Source organism: Cannabis sativa, chromosome X (assembly GCF_029168945.1).
Source record: "Cannabis sativa cultivar Pink pepper isolate KNU-18-1 chromosome X, ASM2916894v1, whole genome shotgun sequence".
Classification (NCBI taxonomy): Eukaryota; Viridiplantae; Streptophyta; class Magnoliopsida; order Rosales; family Cannabaceae; genus Cannabis; species Cannabis sativa.
This window is the reverse complement of record NC_083610.1, coordinates 56831735-56850725: the sequence shown is the minus strand read 5'-3', so window position 1 is coordinate 56850725 and position 18991 is coordinate 56831735. Positions and strand designations below refer to the sequence as shown.

At 37.3% G+C, this 18991-nt stretch overlaps 1 protein-coding gene across 1 annotated transcript; it reads right to left on the bottom strand.

Moving 5' to 3' along the window:
* Positions 1–1226: 1226 nt before the first annotated feature.
* Positions 1227–2595, bottom strand: LOC133032287 (uncharacterized). The gene is made up of 2 exons (XM_061106177.1): positions 1621–2595; positions 1227–1541 (listed from the first exon to the last, which is right to left on the bottom strand). Exons 1-2 carry the CDS (start codon positions 2593–2595, stop codon positions 1227–1229), a joined length of 1290 nt encoding a protein of 429 aa, XP_060962160.1.
* Between the last annotated feature and the right edge of the window lie 16396 nt (positions 2596–18991).

Below are 18991 nucleotides of genomic sequence, written 5' to 3'. Positions count from 1 at the left end.
TCAGTTGATGTCGTCAACATGTCGCAATTATGTCGCGAAACGTCGATACGAAAGACGTTTCCACATTAAATGGTAATTAATGTGTGACATTTATTATCCCGCCTAACCAACTACTTCACTATGTCGATAACATGTCGCCCTGTGTCGTGACATGTCGCGAAAATTGCCCAGATTGCTTTGTGCATGACAAACATGTGTACAATTGTGTAATTCAATTTTTACATTTATTATCCCACCTTCCCAACTACTAGTTTTCTCTATAAAAGCCAATTGTCTATCTCATAAGTTACATATTTTCTTAATTTTTACCCCTACAAGATAATTCTCTTAGCAATGTCTACTAGAAGGAACAAGGGCAAATACCCGATTCTTACTCCTGAAGAGATCAAGCAGGAGCCTGATTGTGGGGAAATTACGCCTCAAATGCAAAAAGTGCTTGACGACATGAAACGTTTTGAAGATGAACGGCTTATGAACGAGTGGAGGTTTCTAAAACTTGAAAAAAAATTTAACAAAACAGGTGTATGGCCGGCTCCACCACCAGGGTTCCCCGAAGGCTGCCGTCGCTGCAAGTTAGGTTATTTAAATGGTAAACAGGTGAAACCTGGATCTCTATGCAAATATTGCAAGGCTACATGTCGCTTCATGTCGCAAATGTAATCATTAAACATCGCTAGATATCGACTTTTCACTGAATAAATAAAAGTTCCATTAATGTCGCAAAATGTCGCAAAAGTAATCGTGAAACGACGCTATTTTTAAATTTTTCCAGAATTGATAAAAGTTCTTCCTACATCGCACCATGTCGCTAGTGTAATCGTGGAAAGTCGTAGTTTTTAAATTTTTCCAGAATTAATAAATGTTCTTCCTATATCGCCACATGTCGCTAGTGTAGTCGTGGAAAGTCGCGATTTTTTCATTATTCCAGAATTAATAAAAGTTCTTCCTATATCGCGACATGTCGCTAGTGTAGTCGTGGAAAGTCACAATTTCAGGACCTTGTCCAGAATAAAATAAATTTCCAAACATATCGTGAAAATGTCGCTACATATCGCAAAATGTCGTGAAATACACAATTATATACAAAAATCTGAGATAGTGAGAGTAAACAACCACATACACAAAAAATAATGTCGATAAAACATAGTCATACATAAAAAAATACAAGTAACATGTCATAAACCATAATAACAATAATGCATGCAATTTAAAAACGAAAATGCTGCTTAAACCCTGGCCTTGCAAGTAGCTTTGTTGTGTCCCAATGTGCCACAGTTTGAACATTTGCGTGGTTCCTTGACTTTTTGACCGTTCGATGGAAATCGGTTAGTCCGTAGTCTTTCTGCATTGCTCTTTCTTGGACGACCTACAGGTTTCTTCTCCACTGGTACACCGATTCTCATGTTCTGCATGTGTTCTGGAAGCACCCATTCATCCTCCTCGCCCACAACATTAATTGTTGCATCGTAAGTATTCTTCCACGTCTCCTTTGTGTAATAGAGGGATGACAGAGCGTAGACACTGACAAAATGGAGTAAGCGCTGCGGCACATGCATGGGGACAAGGAATTTTCAACAATTGGAACATGCTGCAAGTGCATGTTCTCTCAACTAAGTTCACATCTCCGCCTTTTTCAAAGTCAGAACCGTCAGCACCTCTTCCAACATTCAACAATTGTGCACCGTTACGTAGGACACTTCTACGTCTACCATCCTCGTGTTGCTTTATCAAATCTTCCTCAAAATGAGTTGCGAAAGGGGTAACACACTTACTTGCCTTCTCGAGACGGTTAGCAAACCAATTTTGTAGTGTGAACCTTATGAACTCAACTAGAGTAGTTATTGGATATGCCCGGAATTCTTCAGTCACGTTGTTAAGGCTTTCTGCAGCGTTGTTTGTCATGATGTTGTACCTGTCTCCTAGACAATAAGGACGAGCCCATTTTTCTAATCCTATATTGTCAACATAAGCAGCGATGGGAGGATCCATCTGTCGGAGCACCTGCAAATGTCTATCACATTCCCTCTTCGACCATGTGTAAGCGGCCAACCATATTTGCGTGTTACATACATCAGTCTTGAACTTGTAGGTGACATTCATAGAAATATGTTTGTAGCATGCACAGTGGCATGCTTCGGGGAAAATAACCTCGACAGCATGTTCAATGCTTTGATGCCTATCCGATACAAACACTAAGTTTTCAACCTCCCCAATCGCTTCCTTTAACTTCTGCAAGAAATACTTCCAAGAGTCATGATTCTCGCTGTCAACAATTGCAAAGGCAATCGGAAACAGTTGGTTATTTGCATCGTACGCTACAGGAACTAGCATTGTGCCCCCAAACCTTGTCTTCAAGAACGTGCCGTCGATACTAATCACAGGACGACAAAACTTAAATCCCCTCCTACAAGCAGCCAGTGACCAAAAACAGTACTTGAACCTGTTATCCTCTGTGATAATGTCTGTAATAGTACCTGGATTCTTCTGTTCCAGCACGTAAAAGTAACCAGGTAACTGACTATAAGCTGCTGCTGGCGTACCCCTCGAATACATAAGTCCCTTCTCTCGACACCTCCAAGCCTTCTCATAGCTCATCCTGATCTCATACTCCTAAAACATATCCCTTTGTATGTCTTTAGCTTTGTACTTAGTTCCATCTGATTTGAACTTGTTCTTAATGAGGTGGCCAACAACCCACGGTGCTGCTTGACGGTTATCAGCATGTCTAGAATCCAGGCTACATGTGTGTTCGTTGTGGAATACAGTAACCTCAAACATGTCACAACGTGCCCTCTTCCTCCCCCTCACTCTCCATTTGCAATCTGAACCCCTGCAAGTCGCATAAAAAACATCGGTCCCAGACTTCTTCACCATGAACTCAAAATTCATTTTCAATGCAAACCTTCCAACAACATTTTTCAATTCAGTCTTATTTGTATACAGCTTGCCAACATATATTTCCCCTGAATGTGTACCAGTAAAAGAAGTTGTATAAATATTATTTTCCTCTATGTCTTCCCTTGTCCACACAATAGGTTTGAATTTTGTACAAACTTCAAAATCAGATGGTACAGTACTACGAGGAGGACCTGGGCGGCTGCTACCGGTGCCTGGTGTTTCGTGATTTTCACTCCGAGGGGTTCTTCTTTCTTGGTCTTTCCTTTGCTCCCTTGGACGTGGTGGAGATGGTGGAGGTAGTTCTAACCTTAAAGAAGGTACCTCTATAGGTTCATGAACTTCCAACTCCGCATCACCATCCTCGTTCAAATCTACTATAGGATCATTGTTGTAAAATGCACCATCAAACTCATTGAACTGGTCAAATCCATAGTCAACCCTATTATCCTCATCTATATTAGTAGGGGCCTGCTCATTCATCCCTACTACTGGATGCGTTTACGGGACAAAACTCCCAACAACACTTCTTGGGAGGACAGTTGGCGAAGTAGGCCCCAAAAGCGCATGCCTTTTAACCTTAGTCACAAACAGTGGCAGCAAGTTCTCCACACTCATTTTTGCCTTCATTCTTAAGAACAATCTTACTTGACTATCTTTCACTAAAACTTCTGGCGGTATCATATTGTCTTTCATGTACATATAACACACCTCTATTTTCAGTTCATACACAATAGGGTCTATATCCAACTCTTCATACAAAATATCATTCATCTTTTCTAAAGTAGTGTCAACCTCAAACATTAACATCTTACTTTTTGGATTATTGAATATCCAGTTGAAACCTTCAACTGCCCAAGCCCCATCATATAGTACAACTACAAACACATTTGAATCTGCAAACCAAAATGACCACAAATTATAACAAACCAAGATGTCGCAAGATATCGCGAACCTATCGCTACTTATCGCGAACCAATTACAAAAAAAAGTATGTCGACAAACGTCGCGAACTTGTCGAGAAAAATAAAAATATCCGCAATATAACACAATAATTCTATGTGTCGCGGCTTGTGTCGCGACATGTCGATACATGTCATTAAATGTCATCCCTAACCTCTTGTCAGCTAGTAATCGCTAAATGTCGCTAACAATGTCGAAAAATATCGCTAAAATTGCAAAAAAAACCAGTAAACACGCAGACTTGCTGCATTTCGTGTTTCATTGACAAAGGGTGTCAAAAGGGTACATAAAAACCACGGATATGTGTAGATCTATTACTTTCAACATAAATACATCTAAATCAAACAATAATTACTAAAGAAATTACATACCCATTATTGTTTAAAGGAATGACTTTCTTAGAGCTTTGGTTGGGTTTCAAGTTCCCTTTGAGTAAGGCGGCTGAACACTAGCTTCGGTGGTGGCAATGTGTGTATTCTAGAGAGAGAGAGAGAGAGAAATCCGAAAGATAGAGAGAGAGAAAGTGTTATGAATATTTTTTATTTGTTTTAGGGGTAAAATTGTAAGGGAAAAATGTTTTAAGTATAGTTTGCATAATGTAAAAAATGCTAGCATAGTTTTAGTGTACTATTTATTTTTAAGCATATATTGTCAAATTTCCCAACAGATATTCATTTATTTTTAACGAAAATTCACAAACACCAATCTATCATCAAATAACACTCAATACAACATGATACCATCCAAAAACAAACAAACAATAGTTTTAAAGTCCAAATTTCTTGCAAGTAAATCAATTACCATGGCTCTGAGGCCAGTTGTTGGAAATTATTTTACCAGGATCTTAGATCTACTCACAAGTATGTTTATTAACACCCTAAATATGAACTTTCTAAAACGATGAAATAAACACATTTAAAGTTTAGGAAACCTTACATTGGGTGCAGCGGAACATAATGACTCCTTCCGTTCAGATATCTAGCCCTTGATTCCTTTCTGTAGCAGAGCATTATCAATATCTGAACCTGGATCTCTTTCTCTGAATGTTTGATGCTGAAACTCCTTTGCTGAATGTCTTTCTTCACGATCTTCCTCACTATGATTGAGGTATCACTTGCTGTGTGTGGGCACTACTCTTACACTAAGAATTTCGAAATCTCAATGAGGAAGAGAGAGAGAGTGGGTTCGACCAAAGATAGGGAGAGAGAAGGCTCAGTTTTTTCTGAATGAAAAAGTAGAAAATTTTTAGTGTAAATTTCCTGAAGCCTTCACTATCTATTTATAGCATTCCACTAGGGTTAGGTTTGAATTATTTGGCATTAAAATAATAAAAATATCAGTTTAAATTGCCTATAAAAGTGGCTGGCCATGCTTAGTGGATTTGGGCCTCACTTTTTGCAATTTTACAGTTTTATCTTTTCTGCATCTGATTTTTCTCAAAAACGCCAATTTTCTAATTCAACCATTTAAATGCCAATTCTAACTATTTAATAACTATAAATAATTATTAAATAATATTGTCAAATATTATAATTGAACCATACAAAGTATCATAATTAACAAATATGCCCCTAAACCTCTTTCTTTATAATTTCGCCCTTACTTAGTGAAAAATTCACAAATAGACATAGTCTAATTTGAGAATTATAATTGATTAATCAAAACCAATTATATGAGTCTTACAAGAAATATTATCTCAACTAGTGCGGGGACCATGGGTCTATATAACCGAGCTTCCAATAAGTAGATCAAGAATTTATTACTAAAATTCACTAACTTATTAATTCTTCGTTGAATCCATGCATAGAACTTAGAATTGCACTCTCAGTATATAGAATGCTCTATATGTTCCACCATATAGACACATCATTAGTTATCCATTGTTATAATCCTAATGTGATCAATGATCCTCTATATGAATGATCTACACTGTAAAGGGATTAAATTACCGTTACACCCTACAATGTATTTATTCCTTAAAAACACTTGACCCCGTATAAATGATATTTCAGCTTATGTGAAATGAGTACTCCACCATTTATGTTCGTTTGGTCAAGCTCGAAGGAGATCATCCTTTGCTTACTATTCGCCAGATAGAAGCTATAGATTCCATGTTTATGATAGCGCTCCCACTCAATTGCACTACCGTGTTCCCAAAATGTACGTATCACCCTGACCTAAAAGTAGGCTTAACTAACAAATCAAAGAACACGAATAGCCTCTCGAGATTGAGCCTAATCATAACAGGATTAAGATCATTTGATCTAGGATCAACTAGACGATATTGACTTGAATAGATATTACGGTAAGTTTAATAAATCTAAGTCAAAGTTCAATATCGGTCCCTTCCGATGCATACTCCATGCATCCAACCTAAGCTTTACTTTAACCAATGGTCTGGAAAGAACATAGCACTTCTCCAAATGCAAGTAAACTCTGTTGTAGATTATCATATCAGTAAAACCCTATGTCTGATAAATCTAGGATACTTTATTCACATAGTCATGTTTACTTTCCAATGTGTTGACAGCACAATAAACAGGATCAAGTATGTGAAAAGGGTTTCAGATGAATTTATACATTATGTACATATAATCATGAAATAAATCATGTGAACCATGCAACATTAAATATTATTTCTGATCTATATTAATAAGTAAATCTGATTATATTGAAATGAGTTTTATTTAGGGCATAAAACCCAACAATAAGCATACCTATCGCTGATTATCATGCTAGTCTAAATCCAGTGAACTGACAAATCAGGGAATTAAACTATTGAACATATAATCATGATTATATTCCATTGTGCTGATGACACTATAATCATGAACAAATGCATATGTTCTGGACTTAATAAAATTTATACATTAAACATAATCATGAAATAAATCATGTGAACCATGCAACATAAAATATGATTGCTGATCTTTATTAATTAGTAAATCTGATTATATTATAATGAATTTTATTTAGGGCACAAAAACTAACAGCTCAATACTATACCGATTCACATACACAATAATTGTTAAGCAATTTTCTAAATCTTTTTTTATATACTATTTAGTACTTGTTATTGGCATTTAAGGTATTCAATGCCATACCGATGTGATACCTAATAATTAGAGAGTAATTTTTTTTGTCTTTTATGTTTTATTTTTTATAAATGATCTTCGTACAATTTTCTTTTTAAAAATAATTTTTTATATTATTATTGCTATGTGTCACCTTAAGGTGCTTAATACTATACCGATTCACATACGCAATAATTGGTTAGCAATTTTATAAATCTTTTTTTATATATACTATTTGGTACTTGTTATTGGCACTTAAAGTGTTCAATGCCATACTGATGTGGTACCTAATAATTAGTTAGTAATTTTTTTTTATCTTTTGTGTTTTATTTTTTATGAATGATCGTTGTACTATTTTTTTGTAAATAATTTTTTGTACTATTATTGTTATGTGACACCTTACGGTGCTCAATACTATACCAATTCACATACACAATAATTAGTTAGCAATTTTTTAAATCATATTAAATTAAAATTTGTGCAAACTGAAATGCACCAATAATTAGATGTTACTTTTTGTGGTGCTTGTTTACAAATTTACAACAGCTTCTCTGGTTTTTTTTATTTATAATTCCTTTTACAATTTTTTTGTTGGTGAATTATTTTTATTATTATTAATAGAATATTATTAGTCGACATCTTAAGATACCTAATACTATATAAATATATGACACTTAATAATTAGTTAGCAGTTTTTCATGCTCTTACCACACTATATGTCCTTGTTTAATATAATTTTTCATAATTATATAATTATATTAATGAAAGTAAAATATGTGATTATAACACACAGATTTTAAGGAAGCTACGTGCCTATGTCACATCTTCCACAAGCCCAGTATATATATTTATATATATAGGGACATGATTTTGTCCTGTAATGTACTTTCACGGAATGTATTCCGTGGTACACTAGATGGGTCTCAAGGTACATTAGATGGGTCTCAGGGTACGTTACTATTTTTTAACCCTATTTACCCCTAGATCAACCTCAGCTCTCAGATCAAATAACTCCCCCATCTAACTGCTGTCATACATCACGTGACAAAATAATGTTCCTATATAAATATATCTAACATCAATAGAAGAATGGATCCACACAAAATGACAAAAAAGAAAGACTTGGTTTTGTCTTTTTGTGAATGTTCTTTTTTTACAATTTTTTTGTAATATTTATTTTACAATTTTTTTTTAATATTTTATTTTATTTTGTGCTTTTTTTTTATAAGTGTGTTTTTTTTTAGTTTTTTTTTTATGTTTTTTTATTTATTTTTGGTAAATATTTTTTTTTTACTTATTATTACTCCTAATATGCTTACTGACTTATCGTTAATGTGTTTAATGTCATATCAGTGTGGTCCCATTTTTTTGTACTTTTTAAAATTTGTTTTAATTTAATTTTTTCAAAAATAATTTTTTGTACTTGCTATTAGTATTTTTAGTGTATTTAATGTCATATCGGTATGATACTCAATAAGTGGTTTGTAATTTTTTTTGTCTCTTGTATTTTTTTCATTTGTGTGGATGATATTTGTACTATTTATAACTATTATTTTTGGTAAATAATTTTTAATTAGTTAGTAATTTTTTATGAATAATTTTTGTACCATTTACTATTTTTTTTATATTTTATGTTTTTTTTTGTTTTAGTTTTTTAAAATGATTTTTTGTACTTGTTATTGGTACTCTTCATGTACTTAATGCTATATTGGTGCGGTACCCAATAATTAGTTAGTAATTTTCTTTTAGTCTTTTTTTTAAAAAAATTTACTTTTTATGAATAATCTTTGTACTATTTTTTTAGTAAATAATTTTTTCATTATTATTACTATGTGACTCTTTAAGGTGTTCATTACCATATTGATCTGGTACCCAATAATTAGTTAGCACTAATATTAATATGTACTTATCTTTAGTAACTTCAATTAGAATTTTAATTTTTTTTACATCTAATCTGCTAATTTAATTAGATTTTTTATCTGTCTTTATTTAAATACAATTGATAAAAATAAAAAATATAATTAATCCATTAATTTTAACGGGAGCTACATGCCTTTGGCACGTTTTTGACCACCTAGTATATATATGTATGGAATATGTAACACCCTAACTAGCATAGGCGTATTACGTGATTTTTAAACATACTGTGCAGCTCGTTGCTAATCAACGAGGTTTATGGAAATCGTGATTAATTAAATTTTTTGCTTTGTAATTAAACTTATAAAATATTTTTACAAAATACTCGGGACCCCGATTACAAAACCATTTACAAAAGTTTACTGTCTATATAAAATACTTGTCGCCTAGCGACTAATTACAAAAATAGTCTTGTTGTCCCGATGATCGTACGCTCCAGGCCTAACCGCCCCGACATGTACAATCTTCACCGGCTCGCTCTCACGGTCCATCAGCCTTAGCCTTGCCCTTACCTACACATAAACATAGAACTGTGAGTCGACAGACTCAGTAAGAAAAGCATAATAATAATAATCATACCTAAATCCCGAGTCATGATCAGACGCCCATACCCCTGACAATAACCCTAACTGCTGTGTCCAACAAGATACTGAGTCCTGAACGTTCCTAGGGACGGTACTATTGACAAGTAACAGCCTATACTCGGTCGAACTGGAGATACTCCAGCTGCTAGTCATACTCTAGCCTGTACCGATGTGTTACAGTATCAGCCTATACTCGGTCGAACTGGTCATACTCTAGCTGCTAGTCATACTCTAGCCTGTACCGATGTGATACGTCAAATAGTACAGAACCACCAACCCGAGTATCAGCCTATACTCGCCACACTGGTCATACTCCAACTGCTAGTCATACTCTAGCCTGAGCCGATGTGATACAGTGTTAGCCTATACTCAGTACACTGGTCATATTCCAGCTGCTAGTCATACTCTAGCCTGTACTGATGTGACACTGTCGGATGGTTCGAAGCCAACATACATATCTAATGTAATCTAACAGGCTTCCTACATGCACGCTAAACATGTAATCTATATATGCATACTGTTATAGTAATCTTACCTCAATTCTGAATTCAGGTGTGCCGGTCAACCTGACTGGAACGAACTGCGCGACGGATTACAGGCTCCTAAACCATAACAATCACAACAGTATAAGTGATACGTAAATCACTTCCCGGGGACTTAAACTAGGAACTAAAAGTTTTCCTATCGATAAAAAGCATGGCAATACCCCAAATAACATAAAAACGAGGAAATCTAGGGTTCCTAAAAATTCCCGACCGGTAGACCAGTTCTGCAACCGGAATTCCAGTGCTGGGAATTCCTGAACCCTCATCCGGAATTCCGGTGGCACAACCAGAATTCTGGTTCCTCGCAGGAACTTTTCAAAAATTCACACATAGCTCAAATCAAAACAAAACTATACCAAAACTTCCAGACCTGCTATTTAGACCCTAAGGAACAATTCTAAAGCAACAAAACCGAGCTTTAACCACAGAAACTCAATTCACCATTAAAGGTTCAAGATTGAGTTCTAAAACTCAAAACTTGTCTAAGCAACAAATCATGCATTCAAACCAGCCAAAAACTACTTAAACATGCTCACTAAAGCTGCAGAAAACAAATACAAGCTCATGCAACAATCACAGCAACAAATTTCGAAAATTCTCTTTGAAAACTAAACTTTGAGCTAAAAACTTCCAATCTTGAATCAAAGCAAAAACCATGCATTAACAAGCTCTAATCTACTTAAAATAACAAGATTAAATCTCTGAAATCAACATCAAAACACAGCAGCAACTACACAACCAAATCAAGCATGCATTACTCCATTTCATCAAAAATTCAATAAAACAAAAGAAGAGAAGTTAGACAAGAAATACCTCTACTAAGATTACTCTAAACTTGCTGAAAATCACTTGAATCACAAGAGAAAAATCCCCTTTTCTTGCTACTCAAATGGCCGAAATAGAGAGGAAAAGAGAGAGCTTTTGAGAAATTTTTCTAACTTTTCTAATTTTTGAAACTTTGTAAAATGAAATTAAGAAATTCCACTTATTCATTTAAGCCAACAAAGACATTAATAAACATATAATCTCTAATTATTAAGTCCACTAAAGGACAAAATAACAATGGGGAAAAATGACCAATTTGCCCCTCCACACTAAAATAGCATAAAAAGCACTAAAGGGGTATTTTGGGAAATTCTAAATTCCCGGCCAATCCCGACATTCCAAATGTCTACTAAATCATCCCACAATACTAACATACTAAGTTGTGATTTTACTGAACCAAACACCGAGTTCCATGTTACTGGGCACCGGAAATGCAAACTTATGAAAATCTCTAAATGACATAAAATGCATCTCAGAATTCAATAATAACAGTATAAATAATTATTTAAATAGCTATAAATAATTTTCATAATTAAACATGATTAACTGCTAATTTCCAAATTAAACTAAGCGGTCTTTACAACTATTCCCCCCTTAAAAGGATTTCGTCCCTGAAATCTAACCTGAATAACTCTGGATATTGAGCTCTCATATCTGACTCTAGCTCCCAGGTGGCTTCCTCCACCTTGCTGTTTCTCCAGAGAACTTTAACCAATGCTATGGTCTTATTCCGAAGGACTTTATCCTTTCTATCCAGGATCTGCACTAGCTGTTCTTCGTAAGACATATCTAGCTGCAGTTCTAGGCTCTCATAACTGAGTATATGAAAGGGATCTGAAACATACTTTCTCAACATAGAGACATGGAATACGTTGTGAACTGCTGATAAAGCTGGAGGCAATGCTAACCGGTATGCCACTTGACCTATCTTCTCGAGAATCTCGAAAGGTCCTGTAAATCTAGGGCATAACTTGCCTCTTTTCCCGAAACGTTTGATCCCCTTCATTGGAGATACCCGTAAAAACACATGGTCCCCTACTTGGAACTCAACATCTCTGCGTTTCGGATCTGCGTAATTTTTCTGTCTACTCTATGAGGCAAGCATTCTAGCTTTTATTTTCTCAATTGCCTCATTGGTCCGCTGCACTGATTCCAGACCTAAGTATTTCCTCTCCCCTGTCTCATCCCAGTGGATGGGAGATCTACACTTTCTACCGTATAACAGTTCATAGGGAGCCATCCCTATCGTACTCTGATAACTGTTGTTGTAAGAAAATTCTATCAACGGTAGATCTTTATTCCAGGAGCCTTCAAAATCCATAACACAGGCTCGTAACATGTCCTCCAATATCTTAATTGTCCTTTCGGACTGACCATCTGTCTGAGGATGGAATGCTGTACTGAATTTTAATTTTGTACCCATTGCTCGTTGCAAACTCTGCCAAAACTTGGAGGTGAACTTCGGATCCCTATCCAAAACTATAGACTTCGGTAATCCGTGAAGTCTTACAATCTCTCTAACATACAATTCTGCCAACTGATCCACTGTAAATGTTGTTCTACCAGGCAGAAAATGAGCAGATTTCGTGAATCGATCCACCACTACCCAGATGGAATCAAATAAGCCCGTGGTTCTAGGTAACCCAACCACGAAATCCATCGTGATATCTTCCCACTTCCATTCAGGTAGGGTTAGAGGCTGCAACAACTCTGCTGGTCTCTGATGTTCAGCCTTAATCTGCTGACAAGTGAGGCATCTCGATACGAATTCTACCAAATTCTTCTTCATACCGCTCCACCAGAAGTACGGTTTAAGATCTTGGTACATCTTAGTGGTGCTGGGATGCAGAGAATAAGGGGTAGAATGAGCCTCCTCAAAGATCTCATTCCTGAGTTCCACACTACTCAGAACATAAACCCTAGCTTTATACAGAAGCATTCCGTTGTCTGACACTGAGAAATCCCTGGCTTGACCAGCCAAAACCTCATCTCTGATTTTTACTAACTCTGGATCAGTCATCTGAGCGGCTTTAATTCTTTCCAACAGATGAGATTGCAGCGTCAAGTTGAGAAGCTGACCTACCACAAACTCAATGTTAGATCTAACCATGTCCTCAGCTAGCTGAGGTGAGATCTGAACCATGCTAGCTACCTGCCCGGGACCCTTCCTGCTCAGGGCATCGGCCACTACATTGGCCTTCCCCGGCTGATAGAGAATCTCACAATCATAATCTTTCACTAATTCCAACCAACGTCTCTGTCTCATGTTCAAATCTTTCTGAGTAAAGAAATACTTGAGACTTTTATGGTCGGTATAAATTTCACACCTTTCTCCGTAAAGGTAATGTCGCCAGATCTTCAATGCAAAAACCACCGCGGCCAACTCTAGATCATGAGTCGGGTATCGCTGTTCATAATCCTTTAACTGACGGGAGGCATAAGCGATAACCCGATCGGCTTGCATCAACACACACCCCAGACCCTGTCTAGATGCATCGCAATAAACTACGAACTTTTCGTTGTCTGAAGGCAAAGCTAGCACTGGAGCGGTAATCAATCTCTGTTTCAGCTCCTGAAAACTAGCTTCGCACTTGTCTGACCAGACAAACCGCTGATTCTTCTTTGTAAGTTCGGTTAAGGGCGTTGAAATTTTAGAAAACCCTTCCACGAACCTACGATAATACCCAGCTAAACCCAAGAAGCTTCTAATTTTTGTCACTGTCCTCGGTCTTGGCCAATCCCTGACGGATTCTATCTTCCCGGGATCCACCTTGATCCCATCTTTGCTAACAATGTGCCCTAAGAAGGACACCTGAGACAGCCAGAATTCACATTTCTTGAATTTGGCATAAAGCTTATGTTCCCGAAGCCGTTGCAAAACCATCTGAAGATGTATCTCATGCTCCTCTTCTGACTGAGAGTACACAAGGATGTCGTCGATAAACACAATCACACAGATATCGAGGAAATCCTTGAATTTCTATTCATCAAATCCATGAATGCTGCATGAGCATTGGTTAGTCCAAACGACATAACCAGAAATTCATAATGTCCATACCTAGTATGGAAAGTTGTCTTCGGAATGTCCTCCTCTCGGATTTTCAACTGATGATAACCCGATCGGAGATCAATCTTGGAAAAGACCGTCTTCCCCTAAAGCTGATCGAACAGATCATCGATCCTAGGTAATGGATATTTATTCTTCACTGTTAGCTTGTTCAATTCTCTGTAATCGATGCACATCCTCATAGTTTAATCTTTCTTCTTGACGAATAAAATCGGGGCTCCCCAGGGTGACACACTAGGCCGAATGAACCCTATGTCAAGTAACCCCTGAAGCTGAATCTTTAATTCCTTAAGTTCAGCTGGAGCCATTCTATATGGAGCCTTGGAAACCGGTTCCACCCCTGGTGCCAAATCTATTACGAAGTCAATCTCCCACTGAGGTGGTAACCCTGGAAGTTCTTCGGGAAAAACATCTACAAATTCCCGAACCACTCTGATATCTTTTGGCCGAATGGTTTCAGGCCGAGTGGTGTCCATCACCACGGCCAGAAACCCTAAACAACCGCCATGCAATAACTCTTTATCTGACATGGCCGAAATCACTAGGATCCGAGATCCCCGAACCGAACCAACAAACACAAAAGGTTCTTCACTTTCTGGTTGGAAGATTACCATCTTCCTTTTGCAATCAATACTAGCCGAATATTTCGATAGGAAATCCATTCCTAAAATAATATCGAACTCTACTAGGCTCATCTCTATCAAGTCAGCACTTAACTCTCTACCATCTATTCTGATCCGCATAGACCTAATCCACCTTTTGGAGATAGCTAACTCTCCGCCAGGTAATAGGGTTCCAAACCCTGATTCATATCTATCATACGGTCTATCCAATTTACTAAAGACTATGACTGCCACATAAGAATGTGTAGCCCCAGAATCAAACAGCACTGAGTAATACGAGTTATTAACTGAAAGCTGACCTGTTACAACTGAAGGGCTGGCATCTGCATCAACCTGCGTGATGGCGAACACCCTAGCTGGAGTGGGTCTCGCCGGAGCCCTCGGTGCCTCTGATCGGAGCTGGGGACAATCCCTCTTGAAGTGTCCGGGCATGCCACACTGAAAACACCCCTGACCTTTGCACTCACCCTGATGGTGCCTTTTGCAACTGGGGCACTCAGGATAGGAAAACCGGGTCTCTGGACCACTATGACGACTACCTCTACTCTGGTTCCCCCGGAACCTCTTGTTCTGACTCGAGCCACCGGATGCAGTGGATGTTCTCCTCTTCTGGTCCATGGCCGAACCACTACTCCCCCTGCTAAAGCCTGATGCAGGAGGGGTAGGAGCCCCGCCACTCGCTGGAGTACTAACTGACTCCGACATACATCCAATTGCGCCCTCAGCTTGCAGTGCCTTCTCCACCATCTCAGCATAGGTGGTCTTGTCGTCGGTGGTGATCATCAAGTCGTATTTGATCTTCACATTTAACCCGTCCAGATACTTCTCCTTTTTGCTGAAATCGGTTGGCACTATTCCCGAGGCTAACCTCGCCAACCGGTCGAACTGAGTGGTATACTCTGTCACGCTCATATTCTCCCGCTGGGTCAGGTGGGTGAACTCTTTCCTCTTGGCACTTCTAACTGCCTCATTATAATATTTTGCGTTGAAGAGTTCCTGGAACCTTTCCCAGGTCATGGTGGTGACGTCGTGAATCTGAGACACCATGTCCCACCAGACTAGAGCGTCTTCTTGGAACTGGAAGGTGGCACACACAACTCTGTCATTCCCAGTGACACCCATAAAGTTTAGTATTTTGGTGATCACTGTTAGCCACTGTTCGGCCTTCATCACATCTGGACCTCCCAGAAAAACCGGAGGTGCTTGCTTTCGGAACCTTTCATACAAGGGTTCCATTATGTTTGCCGCTACTACCAATTCGGCCTGAGCAGCAGGGGCGGGTGCCACTGGAACTTCTGGCACAGGCACTGCAGGAGCCCCCTGCTGCCTCAATCTCTGAATCTCTAGGTCTTGCTCTTCAATTCTGGCTTGCATTTCAGCAAACCTAGTTTCCCAATTCTAGGCTTCCTGCTCGGCTTGGGCAGCCTGGGCAGCCTGTGGCGGGTTCTCATCACCCCGACCACGAGCCCTGCCCCTGGGACCTCTACCACGGCCCCTAGCTTGCGGGGGAAACTGGGCTCCCTGACCCTGATTCGACCCTACTGAGTTGCCCTGGCTCCTGGTTTTCCGCCTGGCGTCCATCTAGTCGGAACCGCCTGCGAAACCAAGAGTTGGCATATCAGGTCATGTTCAAGGAGAGCTTACTAATGCCGCTTAATTTGGAAATTAAAAACAAAACATGCGCCTATTCTACTATCAGGCTACTAACATGCTTCCTATCAGGCTTTTCTTATTCATAAAAATTAAATAAACTACTAAAGCAATAAAAGCTTACTGAACCGTAGAACGAGCTAACTGCTGATGATGATTGTACATGTCGTGACGATCTTCGAAAGACAACCTGGCGGCTCTGATACCAAATTGTAACACCCTAACTAGCATAGGCGTATTACGTGATTTTTAAACATACTGTGCAGCTCGTTGCTAATCAACGAGGTTTATGGAAATCGTGATTAATTAAAATTTTTGCTTTTTAATTAAACTTATAAAATATTTTTACAAAATACTAGGGATCCCGATTACAAAACCATTTAACCCTATTTACCCCTAGATCAACCTCAGCTCTCAGATCAAATAACTCCCCCATCTAACTGCTGCCATACATCACGTGACAAAATCATGTTCCTATATAAATATATCTAACATCAATAGAAGAATGGATCCACACAAAATGACAAAAAAGAAAGACTTGGTTTTGTCTTTTTGTGAATGTTCTTTTTTTACAATTTTTTTTGTAATATTTATTTTACAATTTTTTTTAATATTTTATTTTATTTTGTGCTTTTTTTTATAAGTGTGTTTTTTTAGTTTTTTTTTTTATGTTTTTTTATTTATTTTTGGTAAATATTTTTTTTTTACTTATTATTAGTACTCCTAATATGCTTACTAACTTATCGTTAATGTGTTTAATGTCATATCAGTGTGGTCCCATTTTTTTGTACTTTTTAAAATTTGTTTTAATTTAATTTTTTCAAAAATAATTTTTTGTACTTGCTATTAGTATTTTTAGTGTATTTAATGTCATATCGGTATGATACTCAATAAGTGGTTTGTAATTTTTTTTGTCTCTTGTATTTTTTTCATTTGTGTGGATGATATTTGTACTATTTATAACTATTATTTTTGGTAAATAATTTTTAATTAGTTAGTAATTTTTTATGAATAATTTTTGTACCATTTACTATTTTTTTTATATTTTATGTTTTTTTTTGTTTTAGTTTTTTAAAATGAATTTTTGTACTTGTTATTGGTACTCTTCATGTACTTAATGCTATATTGGTGCGGTACCCAATAATTTGTTAGTAATTTTCTTTTTGTCTTTTTTTTAAAAAAATTTACTTTTTATGAATAATCTTTGTACTATTTTTTTAGTAAATAATTTTTTCATTATTATTACTATGTGACTCTTTAAGGTGTTCATTACCATATTGATCTGGTACCCAATAATTAGTTAGCACTAATATTAATATGTACTTATCTTTAGTAACTTCAATTAGAATTTTAATTTTTTTTACATCTAATCTGTTAATTTAATTAGATTTTTTATCTGTCTTTATTTAAATACAATTGATAAAAATAAAAAATATAATTAATCCATTAATTTTAACGGGAGCTACATGCCTTTGGCACGTTTTGACCACCTAGTATATATATATATATAGAATATGTAACACCCTAACTAGCATAGGCGTATTACGTGATTTTTAAACATACTGTGCAGCTCGTTGCTAATGAACGAGGTTTATGGAAATCGTGATTAATTAAAATTTTTGCTTTTTAATTAAACTTATAAAATATTTTTACAAAATACTCGGGATCCCGATTACAAAACCATTTACAAAATTTACTGTCTATAAAAAATACTTGTCGCTTAGCGACTAATTACAAAAATAGCCTAGCTGTCCCGATGATCGTACGCTCCAGGCCTAACCGCCCCGACATGTACACTCTTCACCGGCTCGCTCTCACGGTCCATCAGCCTTAGCCTTGCCCTTACCTACACATAAACATAGCACTGTGAGTCGACAGACTCAGTAAGAAAAGCATAATAATAATCATACATAAATCCCAAGTCATGATCAGACGCCCATACCCCTGACCATAACCCTAACTGCTGTGTCCAACACGATACTGAGTCCTGAACGTTCCTAGGGACGGTACTATTGACAAGTAACAGCCTATACTCGGTCGAACTGGTCATACTACAGCTGCTAGTCATACTCTAGCCTGTACCGATGTGTTACAGTATCAGCCTATACTCGGTCGAACTGGTCATACTCCAGCTGCTAGTCATACTCTAGCCTGTACCGATGTGATACGTCAAATAGTACAGAACCACCAACCCGAGTATCAGCCTATACTCGGCACACTGGTCATACTCCAGCTGCTAGTCATACTCTAGCCTGAGCCGATGTGATACAGTGTCAGCCTATACTCAGTACACTGGTCATATTCCAGCTGCTAGTCATACTCTAGCCTGTACTGATGTGACACAGTCGGATGGTTCGAAGCCAACATACATATCTAATGTAATCTAACAAGCTTCCTACATGCACGCTAAACATGTAATCTATATATGCATACTGTTATACTAATCTTACCTCAATTCCGAATTCAGGTGTGTCGGTCAACGTGACTGGAACGAACTGCGCGTCGGATTACAGGCTCCTAAACCATAACAATCACAACACTATAAGTGATACGCTAAATCACTTCTCGGGGACTTAAACTAGGAACTAAAAGTTTTCCTATCGATAAAAAGCATGGCAATACCCCAAATAACATAAAAACGAGGAAATTTAGGGTTCCTGAAAATTCCCAACCGGTAGACCGGTTCTGCAACCGGAATTCCGGTTCTGGGAATTCCTGAACCCTCATCCGGAATTCCGGTTCCTCGCAGGAACTTTTCAAAAATTCACACATAGCTCAAATCAAATCCAAACTATACCAAAACTTTCAGATCTGCTATTTAGACCCTAAGGAACCATTCTAAAGCAAC